The sequence below is a fragment of the Miscanthus floridulus genome, chromosome 9, assembly GCF_019320115.1.
Source record: "Miscanthus floridulus cultivar M001 chromosome 9, ASM1932011v1, whole genome shotgun sequence".
NCBI lineage: Eukaryota > Viridiplantae > Streptophyta > Magnoliopsida > Poales > Poaceae > Miscanthus > Miscanthus floridulus.
This window is the reverse complement of record NC_089588.1, coordinates 27581100-27603323: the sequence shown is the minus strand read 5'-3', so window position 1 is coordinate 27603323 and position 22224 is coordinate 27581100. Positions and strand designations below refer to the sequence as shown.

The 22224-nt window shown below is 41.7% G+C and overlaps 1 protein-coding gene and 1 pseudogene across 2 annotated transcripts; one reads left to right on the top strand and one right to left on the bottom strand.

The window, feature by feature from the left end:
- Positions 1-4141: 4141 nt before the first annotated feature.
- Positions 4142-12157, bottom strand: LOC136483577 (uncharacterized; annotated as a pseudogene).
- A 3770-nt stretch (positions 12158-15927) lies between these two features.
- Positions 15928-19708, top strand: LOC136483575 (probable alkaline/neutral invertase F). 2 transcript variants are annotated; one of them, XM_066480690.1, is made up of 5 exons: positions 15928-16066; positions 16178-16581; positions 17084-17515; positions 18031-18589; positions 19121-19708. In XM_066480690.1, exons 2-5 carry the CDS (start codon positions 16195-16197, stop codon positions 19414-19416), a joined length of 1674 nt encoding a protein of 557 aa, XP_066336787.1. In that variant the 5' UTR covers positions 15928-16066; positions 16178-16194; the 3' UTR covers positions 19417-19708. The 2 variants fall into 2 exon arrangements, with proteins under 2 accessions (XP_066336787.1, XP_066336788.1); XM_066480691.1 differs by having other exon boundaries at positions 15993-16066; positions 16183-16581.
- The last annotated feature ends 2516 nt before the right edge of the window (positions 19709-22224 follow it).

Below are 22224 nucleotides of genomic sequence, written 5' to 3'. Positions count from 1 at the left end.
TTGCTGAGAGATTTGTACAGTCATTGCTGCTTTTTGCTATCTACAACATGTTGATTGATCTGGGGCTCTAGACCTTTTATTTGCAAGAACTACAACTTAACCCTAATTGAAACAAAGGGATCCTCTGGTTATTAGATTAGCTAGCTCTTGCATTACACATTCACACATATGAGGTTATATGAAGTCTCACTTTAAATGATCCAAGTCGTTTTTAATAAATAATAGTAATACCATTGTTAAGGGATGATTTTAACAAAAGATTGGCTTTGTAGGCAAGTTAATTTGACTGCATGCAGTATATATGATCCATGTTTCCCTCCTTTCTTCTTGATTAAAAACTTTAGATTAATAAAACTTTAAAAGTTCAGTTGAAAGTATTGGAGATTGGACCTTCTAGCACAACTTCAATCTTTCAGCTAATAAGATAGTAATAAAAATAGAAAATTTTGACTAGAACTGTATTAAGTTTCCACCTGAGAATCTAGAACAGAGCTAACACAAAAGTGACACCCGTCTTTCCGGTAACAGTGTAGCTGTTGGTGATATATATAGCATAGGTTTTGCGTTTGGGACAACTTATTGACTAGGCATTGAAACAGCAGGACAGGGGTGTTGATCATCATCATTGATGTTTATTTGATCAGATAGCACTCATCATAGTGTACTGAGTTATTTATGTGTTTATTAATTAGTTAAGCTATAACAATGACAGCTGACGCAGATGAGGTGTTAATCATGAGCATTTGCAGTACTTTACACTAGTATATCGCTCAGCGGTTAGTGTTTTAGTTATGCTAATTTAGTGACCAATGTTGCCATTGATTCGTTTTTGGATTCAGCTTGAGTGCATGGAGTCGCCATGTTATATTGTTAAATTAAATGTTACTCCCTTTTTTCTAAATTATAAGAAATTTTGCCTTTTCTAGATACATAGTTTTCTACATTCTTAGTATGTTTAGATGCATTGTTAAAGCAATGTATTTTAGAAAAAACTAAAATATCTTATAATTTGGAATGGAGAGAGTAATAAACTATATATATATATATATATATATATATATATATATATATATATATATATATATATATATATATATCCACTTCATATAGGATGCTTTCAAAATTAAAAGGGTTGTGGACGCGTGCGTAACGCGGTGGTGGCGCCTCCCGTCGTGGACACACCTGCTCGCGTTGGATTCCCATTAGACGTGTTCCGAGAAATCTCGGGTAGTCTCATCTGTACTTGAGCGTACGGGTAGTATAGATGTCCAATACGAGTCTTACATTATATGCTTGTATTCTTGGCGGTGTTCAAAAAAATAAAAGGGGTTTTGGCTTCGAGGCGAAAGTTTAACTCTATTATTATATATCCTCATGCTTCGATCCTAATCTTTCTGCTAAAAAAAAACTTTTATATTCAAAGTTTCATATATTTTAGCTACAAGTATTGCACTTGTAATAAAAAATCTAGTACAAAATCAGCACAATTCAAATCTTCCAACTAGAAGAAATGAAATTTTTTGACTAGAACGCTTACACGTCCACGAGAATGTTGAATAATTGGCTTGGGCGACAAAAGTGACAGAAGTCTTTCCAGCAATAGTAGTGTAGGCGTTGCCATTTAGCGTAGGTTTTGTCCTTAGTAGAGCTTTCTTATTTATACATACTTTTTATTGAAATGGAATGAGGGAACGAGGGGATATATATATGGAAGTTGTGCTAATCATCACCATCACCTATAGGCTAGCTATATATGCAATATGTATTTAATTTTGTCACATAGTGGTTGTAACAAGTAATGTTCCGATCAGCTAAAAAACTAAAATAAATTAAGGTGCTAAAACCATTTTAAATTATCCAACCTTTTCCGATAATGACAAGGTTGAAGATTTGTGTGAAAAGAGAAGTGTACTTTTTTTTTAAAAAAAAAATACATGTTCTGTTGATCGAACGGTTGGGCTACTAGTTAGGTGTTTCCATGGAATATTAGAACCCTGATGAAATTAAGATATATAGCCAGAACCTACCGTCAGAAGATTCGCTGCATTATTAATTCTTTACACATATGCTTTGGACTCTCGACCAATGTTTCCAAGAGTGGTGTCATTGTTAGTAGCAAGTTGCGTAGTAATGGTACGGTTGTGTGCGTACGTGCTTTTCTTGTTTATATCTAATTTGATTGATGGATCACCCCGGTTTTAATTTGTTTGCATGTACGGAGTATATATATTAAATATCCAATATCATGGATTAATTGACACAACTTTGTCATATTCGTACTAGTTTATGCTTTGTCATGACAAAGCTTTAACCCAAACCAAACTCAATCTAATAGTTTTGAGGAGTGACACAAATAACTTTGTTTTAATTAAGGAGTGATCATATGTACATATTTGAGAGAGAGAGAGAGAGAGAGGTTTGAGAGCTTTATATATATTTAACACATAGTATATATATGTGCAAGTGCATAATGATAATTTGGTCACTAATGCGTGATGTCGCAATTAAGTATAGGAATCCGTACGCATGCTACAAGGACAACTAATAAAGAGGAAAAAACGAATAAAAATATAAATAAAGACGGACAAGGAGAGGGCACTATCATGGAGCCAAAAATTAACACAAAACGGAAACGTCATTATCTACCATGATTTGTTGGCAGACGATAGATATCTTATTAATCACGGCAGACGATATTTTAGTTTGGTCTGTTCCTGCCGTGTTGCGTGCCCATCGCGTCAGCTGCCCTAATCCATCCGCAGCGTAAATCTCAAAGCACATCCAACGGCGTGCGACTCTCGGCTCGGCTCCCATCTGCCTGTTCCTGTCGCCCACAACAGCACAATCGAAAACTACAGCTCAAGGAACATCATCAATCTTCCACAACTTTGATATAGCTCAAATAATGGATGATAGTTCCTTTGCTAAGTTGTTAATATCGGGAGCCTGATTACAACTCCAATGAAAAGATCATACTCCCTCCGACAACAGAAGAATATAATTCTCGTTTTTTTTTTACATGTCAGATGATTTAAATTTTGACCAAAATTATATAACAATATATTAAGTAGTATACGAAAAGAAGAAGAAAAGACCGGCAGTGGTGCATGACTGGACTGACGTGTGACGTGAAGTAATCGTCGGTCGCAGCATCAACTGGTCCTCCGATCCGACTCCGAGCAAGGAGGAGTGGCGTGCTGCGAACCAATGGGTGTTGCAGTGAGAAAGGCGAGGCAGCAGAGCAGACGGCCGGCCGGACGCAGGCGTGCTGCGACACGCTCGAGCAAGCCATTGGCAACCCTCCTGGCCGGTCGGTCAGGTCACTGTGCTCCGGTGAATTTGGCTGCCTTGTCACGGATACAACGCTCCCCTTTTATTTTTACCCCTTTCGTGCTGCAGGCAGGTTTTCCGGAGCCTTTTTCCTGCTGCGGCCATGGAAAAAGCCTCTGAATTTCGTGTATGGCGTCGTCTGCTTTTCTCAGAGCTACTGCAGCAGCTCACAGCACATCCATCCATCCATCAAATTTGGAGAAAGAGGCAAGAAAAGGCTGGATTCTTTTCCAGCACCCCCAAATTCCCCTATTCTCTGTTGGAATCCATTGGACAGGGCTTAAAGCAGATTCTTTCTTGGTATAGCATGTCCACGAAATTGCTGCTTCTTTCTCTGTCTTCAGACTGAAGGCTGTTTTGCGAACCAAGCATGTCCACGCAGGACAGTCGCCTGACAAGGACTCGCTAACAAATTCTGTGCAGCGACTTTGCTGCATGCAGTGCAAGGTCTTGAGTCTCCGACAGCGATGGGGAGACGCGTTGAGGCCTGCAGATATACACGCATCGCCGTCAGGGGTCAGGCTCAGGCATCAGCCCATCACCATTTTCTGCATCTTCGCCATGGGCACCACCGCACCAGAACGCCCTGGGATCCATTCAATTCACTTCAACGATCCCCCGACCTGCCGACAGAGCGGCGGTTCCGGCAGCACCAGCAGCAGCAATATAAGTAATTTCCTTGTCAGGTCCAGCCAGGATCAAATCAAAAGGGTTTCAACATGGACGCCAGACATCCTGACCATTTTGAATGCTCAACATCACACTCACAATGGATGCCAATGATAATGATGACAGAAATAGTCTCACAATGGATGGAAATGATAATGGTGACAGAAATAGTCTCACGTGATTGTGTTACATACATGTGTTTAGGCTCAGCCATGAGGTTCTACTTCTACACTACAGAATCACTGCACATTTTTTTGGAAATCACCCAGAGATGCGGCTGGAACTAGGGGTTGCCTCTGGTCGGGCGACAGACGTGGTTGAGCTTCTTGGCATGGTCAGGCCGGTGGTGCTGGGTGCGGCACATGAAACCGTACCAGCAGCTCTCCCTGTCGGCGGCATCAGGCGGAAGGAGCTGCAATAACAGAGCATCACGATTGCAATTAGCGGACCAATGGGATCAAATCAAATAAATAAATGAGGCAGTGCTGTGGCGCTTCATCAGGAGGTTTATATATCTATGTTTGTGCTCGATGTGTCTATTATGTGCTGAAGATAAGATTCGGCTTAAAATGAAAGCTAATTTTCTTTTTTCATGGAGGAGACTGGGACCCACTTATTATATCAATAACAAGCACAAAGTCTTTAGCATCGTGTTTCTTAAGACACATTTGTTATTCTAATCAGGGTATTTGAAAGCAACAATAGTTAGACAGTCAGCACTGGCCTTTTCTTGGCCATCTCAAATAGTCAAGGATTTAACATGAAAGAAACTCATACATTGATATGTACTTCCTCGATCCCAAATTATAAGACGTTACGTTTTTTACACAGTTTGACCACTCGTCTTATTCAAAAATTTGTGCAAAATATCACTTCTTTTGTCGTGGCTTGATTTATTAATAAAAGTTCTTCAAGAATGACCTAAATTTGACTATGTTTGCACAAATTTTTTGAATAAGACGAATGGTCAAATTTGGGGTCAAAAAAGTCAAACGTCTTATAATTTGGGATGGAGGGAATAGAATTGTAAAGTTAAACCTAACTCTTAACTTCGTACCAATCAGTGGATAATTCAGAAGCATGTTCAGTTTAACAGCTCAAGCATTCAAACACAAAATTTAACAAAAAAAAAATTCTGGGAACACAGGAATGTAAGATAAATATAGTTTAAAAAGCCGGTTATGTTTCTGAAATTTGTTGCTCGACTTAATATATCAAATAATATTTGATCCAGATCCACCATATACTAATCTGTGAAACACAACTAATGTCATTTACGTTTACTTCCACTATTGCATAGAACATGAATTACTACTTCAAGTGCAGAACAAAAGAAACACATTACAAATGACATGAAAAATCAGAGAATAAACTCTATTAGTATGCATGGAATAGTTGTCATAAAATAGATTGGAAATCACATGAACGATCACTGTTTCTTTTTTGCGGCAATTGCAAATTTGTTTTGATTTGGTAGGCCTTCTTGTTTTTTCTTGGTATATATTTAAACATTTGTCTCAGATGTAAGTATTAACAGTATCCAAAGCTCTTAGGGAGGCCAAACTTACACTGAACTTGGGAAGCAGGAAGCCCACACACTAATGACAACAAACTACCAGTTGTGCAATCAACGACATGGACCTTGCCTTGACTTTTTGAGTTTGATTGAATGCATGTTTTTATTTGTGGGTGTAATATATAGTAGCCATTTGCAGAAATTTGGTACATCTGTCAGACTTATTCATGGGTTTCTGACAGGGAAAAAGGTAATGTTTTTCATATACTTTTGTCCATATATTTCATTTAAAGACAATATTTTCTAAAAAAATAAGAACATATTGTTTTGAGCTTCAGGTCAGAATTTAGGCTCCAGCCCATGTCAGGAGGATTTGGCTTTGCCATTTCAGTGGCACACCTTTTAAGGCCCAACCCCAGAATATGAACAGGTCTAGTGACAAATCAACTAACAGAAAAAACATCTTGTAGGAACATAGTGCAATCTGCAATGTTAGACTACCAAGGTAATTAACATAAGTATGTTCAGTATACATACGTTTCGGGGCATTGATACGCGGAACCAGTAGAGCAAGAAATCAATGAACTTGCTGTAACATTGGCTGCATTCATTTGAATTCATAAAATGAGTTAATACAACATAATTTAATAGACAACAATCTTCTGAACTCAGAAAAAAGTCATTACTTGCAAATATATGTCCTGGAAGTAATTGCATCCACATTATTCAATTGCAACCTTGAGCGATCTACATAAATCAGAACAAGAACACCATGTCAGTGCAAAAGCTCAGGCATCTGCAATAAGACACAAGATGTACAATAAAGCCCAGTAAGTAAACCTTGTGTCACATACGTACAGGAGTTTCATTTTCATAGAGTGAATAAAATTAACTGAACAAGTTAACACAGCAGAACTTGAATAATTTAACTGAACAAGTGAACAGTTATAATGTATATAAAGTTACAAACCTTACAGTTATGCAAAACAAAAAAATAAATCTGATGCAACAACCCATGAAGGAATGAACCATATACAGTCAATAGATACTAGTTTTATGAATTTTTTGTTGATGTTTAACCAGAAATCGCAAAAAAATGAGAACATGACATAATGTTGGGAGCTAGAGATCACAAATATTAACAGTTCAGTCAATGAAAAAGAAATCCGGTTCCTGTTCTGCAACTGAGCAAGCAAATTACAAAGGAATATATTCTTTTGTCATGTGGTTCATGTCAAGGAACAGTTAATGTTTATAATACATATTCTTTCACTGTTATCAGCCCATCACAATGCGCATCAAAAGGAAAATCAACTCTGAAGGTTGCAACATACCTATTTCCATGTTGTCAAATTTTGATATCCACTCTGAGATTACAGCTTGCAATGTTTTGCCTGATTGCTGTATGCATCTTTCTGTAATCTAGAAAACAAAAGAGGAGAAACCATAATATTTGAAATTACAATACGGGCCAGGGATATGATAATGCTGGAATATTCCTACATCTTTTTCATATGGATTGCCCCCATGAATTATGTCAGGAAGTGCAGAGATATGTCGCTGAGAGATCTGCAATATTACACAATTTGCATTCAGAACATCGCCCAGCACTGTGTATGATGATCAAAAGTATAATGAGACTTAACAAATATCAATGAGTAGCTTACACTCTTGAAAGTATCCGGGTTGCAGATTAGATTACAATGACTTGAATTCACACCTTGTGAACTCCAATAAGCCCCACAAAACACTTTATCACACCCCATGCCTGTGAATACAGTTGGGTAGTTTGGCACCAGCAAAGTTAGAATTCAAGGCACATAAATATAAATATTATCATAGAGTTTGGTGGGAAAAACGTGCAACTGAACTTCCAGTGGTGGTTGCAAACTTAGAAATTTCTGAGGGGCAAATGAGAATATTTCTCATCCTATTCATGCATGAACAGTATCATCAAACTTTGGTTGGGAAAACGTGCAATCAAACTTTCCATGGAGATTGTTATGTTCAAATTTTATGAGGGGCAAATGGGAATATTCCTCATACCATTTGTGCATCTTTATGAAACAAAAATAAATATAGTTAACCAACTAATGTCAAGCATATTCATCAGGTCAAGAAAAATAAAAGGCAAAAAATAAGTACAACCAAGAACAATACAAAGCATTAAATTCCATTCCATTTCCTAATCATGGCACCACTTCCTTGTAAAATGGATTAGGATCCAAGGGTCAAGGCCCATGCAAAAAAGGCCTTTTCAGGGTTATACAATCAACGAAATGAAAAACTTTGGGGTTATAACTTATTGCAATCTACTAGAGAAGAAATGAATATCAGAACAGGCAATCACATTTTTGTGGTATACTGATGTTAGATCTGGCTGGCATCATCCCTCCACATCCATTGCATTGCGAATGCACAGCTCCTGGACTGCATCTAAATCCACCAAATTCATTGCCTGCAATATTCTTGTCATTCAGGTGCACGAAAAAGGAAAGATGAACAACGCTTTTCAAGAAGCATTTAGAAGGATAAATCTAATTCTCAACCAGTCATATTACTATGCTATAAGATCAAAAGGTACATTTTCCCTGTTTTTATTGAAGACATAAAAGCTACCTCAATTACCACGCCAGTGCAAGAATAGTTAACTAATTTCAAACTCATGTGAAACATAGCATGATTGAATCACAACACAACTCGGACATTGTGATTTTTTTTTAGAAAAATAATTTCTAAAAATATTGAGCCAAGTTACCAACCAACTCTTCAACCCATTTTTTATTAAAATATTAAATTAATACATATAAAGAACAAATATATGATTCATGGGTTAAAGAGGTTCCATAAGCCTATGATAAAAAAATCATGATATAATCTTGACATACAGCTCACTGACAAGAAAGATACTCTGACATGATCACCAACAGAATTTAAGATCACTGGATATCAAGGCTTATTTAACTGAACTACAATATTCCGCACTTACGGCATTGAGGACATGGTAGGTCCTGGATTGTTGATCTCATCACTAGAACGTGAAAAACGTCTTTTCCTTGATTGATTTTGCTGTTTACCCAAAACCTAAGCCATCAAACAACACATCAACCAAAATTAAGTATATTGGGGCCAGAAGATATAAATAACAGAAATATATAGTAGTAGAACAGAATACAATAGTACCAAACATCCATAAATTCGGTACGTTGAGCACCTTAGTACCTAACAATTGTCACAAAATGCTAACTTTGGTTCAGTGATAATTTTTTTTTTCTGTGACCGGCTAACTTCAGAAGATTATGAATGCATGGTATGAAGGCATAGTTCCGCTAGGCGCTCGCCTAGGCGCGACTAGGCGCGACTAGGCTCTAGTCGGAGGGTGTCCGCCTCGCCTATGGGGGTAGGCGGACCTCGTCGGCGGCGGTGGCTCGTCGGCGGCGGCGGTGGTGGTGGAGGAGCGCCTGGCGGAGGTCGTCGGTGGGGGAGGAGGAGCTGCGAGCGGCGGCGGGCGCTCGCGCGGGCTTGCGCGGGCGGCGGTGGTGGTGGAGGAGCGCCTGGCGGAGGTCGTCGGTGGGGGAGGAGGAGCTGCGAGCGGCAGCGGGCGCTCGCGCGGGCTTGCGCGGGCGGCGGTGGTGGTGGAGGAGCGCCTGGCGGAGGTCGTCGGTGGGGGAGGAGGAGCTGCGAGCGGCGGCGGGCGCTCGCGCGGGCTTGCGCGGGCGGCGGTGGTGGTGGAGGAGCGCCTGGCGGAGGTCGTCGGTGGGGAGGAGGAGCTGCGAGCGGCAGCGGTGCGATTCGCGCGGGCTTGCTGCGGGCAGGCGGTGGTGGTGGAGGAGCGCCTGGCGGAGGTAGTCGGTGGGGGAGGAGGAGCTGCGAGCGGCGGCGGGCGCTCGCGCGGGCTTGCGCGGGCGGCGGTGGGCGCGTGCGCGGGCGGCTGGGCGCTCGCGCGGGCGGCAGGCGCTCGGGCGGGCGCAGGCGCAGGCGCGGGCGGCGGCGGTGTGGGAGGAGGCGTGGAGAAGGTGCGCTGGGCCTTACTTCTCTTTATGGGCCTTACTTCTCTTTTCTCCCTGTTCCATGACCATTGGTCTTCTATTTTTTCTTTTCTTTTAAGTACTTAAGTATGTATAATAAATTTAAGTATGTATTGGAAAACGCCTAGGAAAACGCCTAGGAACGCCTAGGCGCGATTAATCCCGCCTAGGCGCTAGGCTGAGGGTCAGCGCCTAGATTCCGCCTAGCGCCTAGCTGAACTTTGATGAAGGTAAAGCTTGCACCCAGCAGGTATTATCTTATATGAACTAACTCAAAGAAAAATGTTAATTTAGAACTGCTTCACTCACAATATTCGATTTAACTGAAGCATACGACTCTAACAATGCAATCTCCTCATCAGACCTCTGTAGTGAGGAAAAAGCTTGCAATATAGCCTACAAAAGGCATAGAAACAAATAAACCTAGCAGTTCATAGCAGTTTTAGGAACATATTAATGAACAAAGTCATTAGCAGTAAATATCGTGCCTCTTCAATATTATGCAGGAAGTGATTCCTTCCAACTGATTGAACTGCTGTCCTACATTGTGGGCATGCAGCACTCTGGCTTTTATCACGTGAATTAGATGAAGACCTTCTTAACCACTCTGAGAAACATCCATTGCTTAAAAAAATGAAGGATCAGAGCCAAGACTTTCAGAGAAGCCAACAGAAGCATGTAATACTAACAAACTTACCAGAAGTTGTGCAGGCATGGAGCAACAGTAACAACATCATGCCATAAATTCAGGCATATGCTGCATTTTGCATTCTCGATATCTAGAACAATCTGACACCATATATTTAGCTAGAAGTTAGTTTTTCTTTCTCCAACCTGGCTGTAGGAGAGCTAGGTACCGATAAAAGAGTATAAGAATACAACACACACATGCCCAGGGAAAAATAGTATGTGAAGTCGATCTTTGTACATGACTACTAACTTCCAGAATAATACCTTGACATTCTTTTTTTCATGATCCTCTGCCTCTGTAATTTCAAAGGTATATATTAAATGCCCTGGAAAAATAATGAAGCACATGCATGTGTTAGAGACATTCATTTCACTTGTTAAGAATTAGAGAGGCACAAAAAAAAAGGAATTTTTAAATTGTTCACTGTACCAAATCATTGATATATGAATATGTCAAAACATCTCAAAGCTGTTCAAGGCTTCCCAAAGACACAAGGGTAGTACATTCTTTTTCAGGATAAAGATTTGCTGTCAAGGTCCTGAAAATAATCATACCTTCTTTCTGGGGTCCAGAGATAATCTCACTGCCTGGTTTGATGTCTACACATTCTTGTTTGACAATTCTTCCATCAACAATAATTGCATCCGAGCTTTATCAATGGAACAGGGAAGACATGAGAAGCATGTAACATCAGGAGGAATTCAACAAAAACAAATCATAGAAAAAGGTTAATTTCGTGAGCCAAGAGATTACATAAAGATCAAACATTTTTTATTTTCCTTTTGGCAAGACATATCTTCCAGTCATCAAATAAGTTAAAGAGAGTGCCAAGAATTAACAGTCTGGCCCCCAAGTCCATGTGAGTTTGCAATATGCATTTCCTATTCTTGATTTTGCACAATCAGACTAATCAAATGTATAGACAAACTGCTACCAATTGGAATCTATGATTTATATGAAATGTAGGCAAATCCCGCCGCTAGCAAAACTGCAACTTGCCTGACTTCTCTAGCTATATAATGAGCATTCTCGACAACTTTTAGACTACAACAATCTAGGAAAACAGATAAACCCAATCTGGAACAGACGAGGATACAAAAAGCTGGTACCTCCAAGTCGACTAAAAGGGGAACATGCAACAAATTAGCCTCGCTATCACTACCACTGTACCGCTTTCAAGGGATCACACTGGAGAACATTCGAGGTATGCAGGCAAGCACTAAAGGTAAAGGTAACACATCCATTCCAACATTGGAGCCGTGACAACCAATTAGGTTGTAACCTACCACCAATTCCTGTAACAACTGACGAGGCGATGAACAGAGCTCACACAAAGTCCCCGTCAGTTGCCTTTTTCTGACATTTTGTCACTCGTCTCGCAAGGACACGCAGTGAAACAACGGAGTCTTACACGACACGGCACCAGAGTCAGAGAATCCGCAAGAACACGAAAACGGCATCGACGCAATCCGCACAGGCAGGGATAGAGCACCTGAGGTTCCGAATCGTGGCGGACGACGCGTCCCCGGCATTGCGCCTGATCTCGCACCACGCGACCTCCTCCCCACCGCCGCCGCAGGCCGGCGGCGCGACGAGGGAGCAGACCACGGAGTCGTCCTCGGCCACCTCCACCACCGGGCACGCAGAATCGGCGGGCACTGCCAAGTAATCAGGAATGGGACAACCAAACCAAAAAAAAAAAAAAAAAAAGAATCAAGAAGCCGTGCAGATGAAGGAACCCGTGGAGAAGGAGGGGAGGGGGCGGCTTCCCTGCCGTACCTAGCCTGGCCCACACGGAGGGGGACGGCGGGGAGGCGGCCGAGGGCTGCGGGGGTTTGGTGGAGGTGGAGCACTCGCCGGCGTCCATGGCGCAAGGAGGCGACAGGCGAGGCGAGGAGCGGCAACGGCAGCGTAGGGGGGAAGAATGGGCTCCTTTGGGAGGACTTGGAGTTTGGGGTTTTGCGGTTTTGTTGCAGCGCCGTGGGCCCCGCTTGGGACGTCGTGGTCGCCACCCATTTTCAGGGGCCCGTGAGTGAGTGAATGGGCCGACTGTTGTAACGGTCTGGGCCAGTAAAGTGTCTTTGGAAGTTTAATGGGTTGCTAAACTTTTGAAGCCTGTACGAGTACTATTTAGCACTAAGCCCAGTCCATGATGAAAGACGGACGGATGAACACGGGCCGGCCGAAATTTAAGCCCGATTTGCTTTGCTTGTCCGATTTCCCTTCTTAAAAAAATTATGCAAATAATTAATGTGGTGGGTGCATGATTATAAGTGGGTGATGTGTGTTTGGGGGTGTTTGGTTCCCATAGACTAAAATATTTTGGACTAAAATCCGCGGACTAAACCGCCAAATACTTGGACTAAAAGTGGATTAAAATCATTTAGTCCTTTAGTCCACAAAACTGTACTAAAATAGACTAAAAGGTGTTGGGGATATCCATGTCTCTCATTTATTGCCCTCTCTTTTCACTTTAGTCCATTTTAGTTCAAAGAACCAAACACCACTTTAGTTCACTTTTAGTTCATATACTAAAGTGGACTAAAACTTTTAGTTCCTGAACTAACTAGATAACCAAACAGGACCTCTATAACGTGGCAAGTGGAAAGGCAGGTCCACCATCGTTGGAAAGACGTGAGGATTGAGATCACACGCCAAATTGGTACTTTTGGCTTATTTTATGGTATCTAGGATTCGCACAAAACTTTGCCTCCTACTTGTTGCACTTGTTGAAAATTGAAAACAAAAGTTCCCAACCATGGACAATGGAAACACGGAACTGTGGTAAGCTGACTTTGGGCACTTTATATTGGGCACGTTTGTTCCCTAACCAAGTCCATCTAGGAACTGAAAAATGTAATGAGTTTTTTCTCCCTTGATTTCTGTGCAAGTCGGCTTTTTTCTCTGACCATGGCTCTCCTTAATGGGCAAGATTAGGCTTGCCTGGCTGAGCAAGGTCAGGCAAGACTAGCTCCACATCCAAATATGCTTCAAAGTGTAACAATGTGACATGCAGGCTTTGGCGATACAGAAACACTTGTGATACTACCTTTTTTTTTAAGGATTGTGGTATTACCGTTGTTTCGCAAAAGATATGTCTCGTTCGATTCCGCTCCGACAATGCAAGCATGGTCGTCATCGTTAGTCACCTTCGAAACATCTCAATTTCTGGTGGAGTGAAAAAGGAAAAAAAGTCGCGAGGACAATAATCAATGGTGTGCAACTCATTTATGATTTTTATAAACAACTCTTAGCTAGCTGGTTAGTGGTGGCTATTTGATTTCACCTTCTGATCTGTGGCTGATGGATAGTTAGCGTATCAACATCTATGAGGAATTTGCCACCGGCTAATGAATTAGTAGCAGCACTTAGGCTAACACTCAACCATCCTGAAATATTAGATGTTCTTAAAAAATTATCGCAAAAATATGCAATAACCACCAACGACACTTCTCTAAGGTAGGAACACATAAGGTCCTCCTGGCCGCATGCGATCGTTTTTTTTATGGATGAGGACACAAAGGCTCACTGCCAGAATATCTCGGGAGCCTTTATATTAAATTAGATTAGCCATCAATGGTTCACATATTAGGTGAGTATAAAAATATTATATGTATAGTATTTTTAGTTCCATCGTCTTTTTATAGTATAATAGAATATAAACAAATAGCACATATAAGATATAACTTAATGTTTATTCGTTGATTAACAAGAAAAAAAAAGGTTGTGGCGATACCGAATGGTGTGCAACTCATTTTCATGATGATTACAAGAAAACCATGACTGCTACGTGTGGCCGGTGACTCCGGATTCTGCAAAAATATCTCATCCGGTCCTTTCGCTTTGGAGCAAAATCCGTAGGACATCGTCATCAATCTCTTGTCCTCCTTGAACAAAAAAAAAATGTTTAAAGTATTGGTCAAATGATAGCAGCCAGCACCAACTCCTGATGCAGCCACCAGCCAATGGCCTTTATGTGCCACGTCGGATCCTGGTCGGCCCCGTCGGCCGGAGCAGCCGCGCCCTTTCTGCGCCGACTACTCGGAAGCAGCCTGCCGGCGATTCACAGCGTGTTGGTCGACTGTATTCGAAGTCTTGACTTATCAGTCGATGATAATATTTTTCTTTTCTGTTAAATTAGCCAGTAGTATTTTTAGTCATAACTTATAAACCAATCCAGCCGAAACGAACGAGCTGTCAGATTGACCCATACTACTCCCATGCTCAGGAAATTTCCTCCCAAAAAGATTCCAAAAGTAAAATTGATACAAGTGGTAGTATTTTATAATCAGTCCTGTTCGTTTGTTGGTTTCAGCCAGGGCTTATCGGCTAACAGTGTTTTTTCTCTCACAACAAATCAACACCAGTCGAGCTTATCAATCCGGAAACCAACCAGCGAACAGGTCAATTATATCCTGTCTTATCCACTGTCATTATCACCTTTGGTTGCCAATGAATTAGCAGATTTATTTTAGGATATAAATCTACACAGGCAATCAATACTTACTCAAACTGTAATAATATAATAGGAAAAATTACTGGTGAGCAGGTGTGCAGTAGTACTTTGCATGGTTTTCTATGGAGGTGCATTCTTTCTTTGGGCCATGTTTAGATTGTGAATAATTTCAACCCGATGAATAGTAGCACTTTCGTCTCATTTGGTAAATATTGTCCGATCGTGGACCAACTAAGTTCAAAAGATTCATCTCGTGATTTCCAACTAAACTGTGCAATTAGTTATTTTTTTTACCTACATTTAATGCTCCATGCAAGCGGCTAAAAATTGATGTGATGGAGAGAGAGTGAAAAAACTTGGAATTTGGGGTAATCTAAACAAGGCCTTGGTAATTTGGATATAATATGCTGCATGTGACAGCACGTTTTACGTTTCTTTTTTGTGTTCGCCTCGGAGATGACGCATAAAGAAAATATCCACTCGATCTACGTCACATGGCTGATATTCTGCATGCTACTTACCTGTTGTTAGTCCAATCTGTGGATGTTTCTGTCATTGAAGAAACATGCTCCGCTCAACAATAAAGTCTGCGAATATTCTTGCTCATGGAAAAAGAGATTTCGTGTCAAGTCATATAGTATTTATTCATGTGTATCCATGAGACCGGTGCTTTTCTCTTACAATATTTAGCATAAGTCAAATTTCAGTATAAGCAAATACGCCGACAGCAGGTTGAATCATAGGCCCCGTTCGGCTTATCTTATATTCAACTTATTCAGCTTCTTTTTTTGAGCCAAAACAGTATTTTTCAACCGGAACAGTATTTTCCAGTCACTTTTAGTCAGGTTTTAGCCATCCGAACCGGCCATAGTGTTCTGGTATCTAAGGTAAAAACGATTCCTACGGATAACTTTTATAATTATTAAGGATTAAGGAGAAGAAAAAAGATACAGTAACATTTAGGAAGTCATGGACGTGCGTAGTACATACAGATACAGTCATCTAATCCCATCGTGGCGGTAATCCTTTTACAGTAGAAATCTTATCTGATCCCTGTTCGTTCAAAAAGGTATGCTAATCCCTTCACGAATATCTATTCTTATATTTTAAGTAAATGATTTTGCTTCATTTCCATAGTTTCGGATGGGTCTTTTTAAGGCCCGGCCCGAAGCCCATCCCATCCGTTGAACACGGGGTCACAATTTCATTCCTTGTCCACCACCGCACCACCACCCTGCGCGCCGAGCTCACCCCGATCCAGATCCATCCCCCCTCCTCCCTCCGGTCTCCGGCGACCGCCCTCCTCCTCACCGGCCTCCCCACTCCCGTGCCGGCGCAGTGACCATCCATTCCACCCGCCTCTCCTCGTCTCGTCGGTAAGGACGCCGGACGGACCTGCTGTTATTTTTTTTTTCTTCTTCCTTCTGTTTTGTTCGTTTGCCATTACCGCGAAGCGAATCCTTGAATGAAATCCAAAATCTCGCCAGGCCAGCCGGCGGGCAGCATGAAGCGGGTGTCGTCGCACGTCTCGCTGGCCTCGGAGGCGGAGATCAACCTCGATCTGTCGCGCCTCATCATCGACAGGCCGCAGCGGTTCACGCTGGAGCGGAAGCGCTCCTTCGACGAGCAGTCGTGGAGCGAGCTCTCCCACTCCCACTCCCACCGCAACAACGACGGCTTCGACAGCGTGCTGCAGTCGCCCGCATTCCCGTCCGGCGGATTCGACTCGCCCTTCTCCACAGGCACGCATTTCGGCGGAGGCGGACCGCACCCGCTGGTCAACGAGGCGTGGGAGGCGCTCAGGAAATCGGTTGTTTACTTCCGGGAACAGCCCGTCGGTACCATCGCTGCTGTGGATCATGCGTCGGAGGAAGTGCTCAACTATGATCAGGTAATGTTGAATGCCAATCGGGCTTCACGGAACATCATGTTTGTGGAAACAGAGGAACCTTGTTGTTTTGTTTTGTTTTGAGCATTATGATTACTGGAGTGTTATTTACATGTTACATGTACAAACCCATAATTTGTCTACTTAGCGCTTATTGATTTCCATTGCTCTGTTTCTATACTTGTTTCCACCATATAATTTTCCTTTTCAGGCTATAATTTGATACATATATCATGATTAATAAGTACTCAATCTGTTATTTAGGTTTGACATTGTTTCTCATACTAATATCTTATTTGTTTTATCATTGATATGACTTCCAGTGTCTTTACTATCACTTGCAACAAGATTTCAACTTCTGTTCTGTATTTTCTGAGATTGATTGATCAATAATGCCTTCTTGTAATATGTTATCATGGAGCATTAGCAGTATGGTCTGTAACTGAAGTTTCCTTGTATTTTTGTTTCTGATTACGTGCTACTGTTGCCTGCCCCCTTATTGCAGGTTTTTGTGAGGGATTTCGTTCCGAGTGCATTGGCTTTTCTAATGAACAATGAGACCGACATAGTGAAGAACTTTCTCTTGAAAACTCTTCACCTTCAGAGCTCTGAGAAAATGGTAGACCGATTCAAGCTTGGAGCAGGAGCGATGCCTGCAAGTTTCAAGGTGGACCGTAACAAAAACAGAAACACTGAGACCTTAGTTGCTGATTTCGGTGAGAGTGCAATCGGCAGGGTGGCACCGGTCGACTCTGGATTTTGGTGGATCATTCTCCTTCGGGCATATACAAAGTACACCGGAGATGTTAGTTTGTCGGAATCACCTGATTGCCAGAAGTGCATGAGGTTGATACTGAATCTCTGCTTATCTGAAGGATTTGATACTTTTCCAACTCTGCTTTGCACAGATGGCTGCTCAATGATTGATCGTCGAATGGTAGGATCATTTCACTTTGATCTAATTCATATTTAGATGCATATCTGTAGAATTATTACATATCAGCTGAGGTGGCAATGGGATTGGCAGGTCCTGCATGTTCTTCTGTAATCAAGGACATCCCTGTCTCCTTAACAATACTTAGGGATAGCCTCAGATTGTTAAAGTGTCCTGTTCAGGTGATAGTTCAGACACCTTAATTTTCAAATAAATTTCTAATTTTCAGGTTTTTATGGTAGTTTTACAGTTGCACATATTCTCATACTACTCGCAACCAAATTTTAAAGGCAATCTTTTATAGCCTTATTGGTACAGTGGGGGGGGGGGGGGGGGGGGGGGGGGCAAGAGATGCATAGTTTTTGCAGAAATACAAACAGATAGTACTGGCAGAAATTGGCAATCTGTAGTACATTGTCCCCACATGTTCTCTTGTTGTCTGTTCTACTTTGGAATTAAATGTTAATTTTAAATGAAACTTTCCATCAGTGCATGATTATAATTACTGCAATTTTCAGGGTATATATGGTTATCCCATTGAGATCCAAGCCCTATTCTATATGGCATTAAGATGTGCTCTCCAAATGCTCAAGCCAGAGGGCGAAGGGAAGGATTTCATAGAGAAGATAGGGCAACGGCTACATGCACTGACCTACCACATGAGGAATTACTTCTGGCTAGATTTTCACCAGCTGAATAACATATACAGATACAAAACAGAAGAGTATTCCCACACAGCTGTGAACAAGTTTAATGTCATTCCGGATTCCATTCCTGATTGGGTGTTTGATTTCATGCCATGCCGAGGAGGCTACTTTCTTGGCAACGTCAGCCCAGCTATGATGGATTTCCGGTGGTTTGCCCTTGGCAATTGCATTGCCATTGTATCATCTCTGGCAACCCCTGAACAGTCAGTTGCTATAATGGATCTGATAGAGGAAAAGTGGGATGAGCTAGTTGGTGAGATGCCTCTGAAGATATGCTATCCTGCCCTTGAGAATCATGAGTGGAGAATTATCACTGGATGTGACCCCAAGAACACCCGGTGGAGTTACCACAATGGAGGATCATGGCCAGGTATCGTCTCTCTTTGCAAAATGCTTTTTGTTTGTTCTCGAAAAAGGACCTGTAGTTTCCATGTGTTGCACTAGTGATTTGATGAATGCCTGGACATATTTTACTTATTGCTCCTGAACGAAGATTGAAAGTTAATTCATAATAAATTGTTGGAAACAGAAAAGGTTTAAACTAAAATCCATTCTGAAATTGACAAATGGAATTCTCCATGCTCTCCACCTAAAAAATTGTTTGGTCTAGTAATCCTTGATAACCATGTCATCTTCTGTAGGATCAGCTGTACTTGTCATTCTACTTCTATAATTGGTGCTTGTATGTTAACAAGGTAGTCTGAATATTTTTTATTTACTCTTCCTATGCTTCTGCATGAGCAGGGACATCACTTCACTGCTTATTGACTCCTTCAGGAGTTTTTGGCTCAGTTACAAATGTTTATTTAATCATTGTTCAGTACCTAGTTGCAGCTATAGCCAAACTCAGAACTAAGCACAGCATTAATTTTTTTTTTGTTCACACTATTTTTATGTGCAGTTCTTCTATGGCTGCTGACAGCAGCCTGTATCAAGACTGGTCGGCCACAGATGGCAAAACGTGCCATTGAGCTCGCTGAGTCGAGGCTGCTCAAGGACGGCTGGCCTGAGTACTACGATGGCAAGCTAGGAAGATTCGTTGGTAAGCAGGCCAGGAAGTTCCAAACCTGGTCCATTGCAGGTTACCTCGTCGCCCGCATGATGCTGGAGGACCCATCGACACTGATGATGATCTCCATGGAGGAGGACCGGCCTATGAAGCCGACCATGAGGCGGTCAGCATCATGGAATGCCTGAATGCGTGGGTTGTTGTTTCTGAATTAAGGAAATTCAGAATCAAAGGTTATACGAATTTGTTATTTGTTCGGACTACAAAAGTTGAACGCTGATGTGATTTGTTGGGACCACAAAAGTTCAACGTTGATTATAGTTGAACTCTGTCAATTAGGACAGAAAGTGTATAACATAGAGGATCATAGGAGTTACACAAGATTTTGCCACACCTTTTTTTGTTTTTGTTTCAGAACAATACTCAGGATCCTGTTCAGTTGAGACCTTGATTTTGGAATAACAAATCACTGTTTATGCATACATTTCTCTTCGGCATTAATGGTATCTCTATAATTCTGGAATGCCACTTAAAAAATATAAAAAAGAAAAGGGAGATGAGCCGTGGTACTCTCTTAGACGCTGCAGAACTTCTGGCCTGGTACTGTCTTACAGGCAGCAGTCTTACAGTTTGGAGTTGTTTGGACGTCTCTGTCTTGGATATTTCAACATGATACTATATATTAGGAGTAGTCTATATACTACATTTGTTTCTGAATAGATCAATTGCTAGAGTTGCCTTAAATCATTTTTTTAAATTTAACCAAATTTATAAAAAGAGCACAGATATTTATGACACCAAATTATTATTATTAGATACGCATCATAAGATATATTTTCGTAATGTGCTTATTTGGTTTCATAAATATTTGTGCTCTTTTCAATAATTTTGGTCAAACATAAAAAAAGTTTAGCTTACGAATCTAATTAATTTATTCTAGGATAGAGGGAGTATAGTAACGAGATAAAATCTAAAGTATTTTTCTTCGTAACAGAGTTGTTATGGAAAACATCCATTTTAGTACAAAACTAGTACCAGAAGCAAGAAATTGAGAGTAAGGACAATGATAATGATCTGATGAGGGTGTTCGTCCGTCCGGACGCACCTCCCTTGGCCTGCAGACCAACCCGGCCTGCTTTCTCTCACGGTCCATCTAAAATTCTTAAGGCTCGCTCGATGATGCATACTCACTAGTTATTTACAGTCCTACTCTGGTTGTAGCCATCTGAGAACAGAGGGATCCTGGAGCCGCGGCCCCCCCTAGCAGCAGCCCCATGAAGAAGCTTGTGGCGTGCAGCATGATGACGCTCTTCCTCGACATCGGCCTCGCCCGTGGCGTCTTCTTCTCCGGCTGCGTCTGTCTCTCGGTCAGCATCGCGTGTAGTGTCGGCACGAACATCTTCTCCCACCATGCCTCCTTCCTCACATGCCCGCGCGGCGGGCCCTGAGCGCTCTCCGTCGCTATCTCTGTCCTGGGCCCATTTCCTCCATGGCGTCATGGCTCCATCATCCTTCTCCACCGCGACCTAGTTTCTGATGCCCCAACCCCGCTGTTTTGCTATTTCCTCTTTTTGTTGTCACACAAAGAATAAGATGCAGATGCTGTGATTTCCTGGTAACCTGGGTCGCTACTATCATTCTAAATAAGACGCATATGCATTGAAACACTTGACTATTTGGAATTGACATTAAGGATCTGAAATTTGAGGAAAATATGAGAAATAAGTGGTGCTGAGACGATCTCATCTTATGAATTTATTCAGTTCCAGTTAAGGACGTCTGATAGCAAAATTAAGTATTATTACTTACTGCCTAGTTCATGAATTTATTCAGTTCCAGTTAAGGATGTCTGGCAGCAAAATTAATTGTTGCTTACCGCCTAGTTCAGAAAAATTTAATTAAGTGCCCTTTTCTACATTTCTCATATGCAGCCAGCCTTTAAATATTGAAATAGTAGTTATAATCATATATAGTACTTTGTCTAACTTTTTTCCATCAGTTGCATGAATGATTGCTCTATGTTTATTTTTGAAGTGTCACATAATATTTTAACATCACCGATGGGAGGCTATTGCTCAGTTTTAGTTTGCTTCCTTGTGCTTAGATTTTAACTAATTGATTGTGATGACTATTTTTGTAATACTGTCTTGAAAACCTTGAGAGAAGGACCTCAACATGCGAATGGCAGAAACATAACCATGTTGCTTACACCAGTCCTATGCTCACTTTATCTCAGCTAATATGAAATGAGTGATGTGTGCTTCTGAATGTAGGTTTGTGCGTTTGAGCCTTTCTACACACATCTGCATGTTTGGCTGTCAATCATGTAGAGGTTCACCGGGGATTAATTTCGAATTCAGCCGATAGGTACAACCAGATCCATTATCTTTTTTCTTTGTGAATTTCTTTGTGAAATAAGAATGGATGAACTGAGAACAAGAGGATCTTAACTCTGTCAAAAATGATATGTGGGCAAGTTAAGAGAAAAGTTATCTTATTGGAAGCAGATTATATGTATAATATGGGTGCCAATCATACATCTGTTTATGTTATTCCATCACTTCTCTTCTCAATCACCGCGGCCTGTTGCTTGTCAATTGTTGAACCGTATAGCTGTTGTTATCGTCTAGGATTTTTTTTTAATTTTAACCCTTTTTTGAATATAATTTTAAATCTAACACTGTCGGTTTTTTTAAAACTAACACTTTTGGCCGTGCCTATTGCCATGGCGCGGCCAAATGCCTGTGCCGCGCCATGCATGGCGGCGCAGCAGAGGCCTTACGTGGCGGCGACCATCACCGCTGACCGTTGACGTGGCAAGGCTCTGCCGCGCCACCGATCTTGGCGCGGCAGTGCCGCGCCCTGATCCGTGGCGCGGCAGAGCCCGGTATAACCACCGCTGCTGCCTCTTGCTCGAGCAGTCGGCGTTCCGCGAGAAACCCAGCAAGGCAGTGCCGCCGCGCCCGCGCCTGCCCGCGGCCGAGGACGCCGTCCGC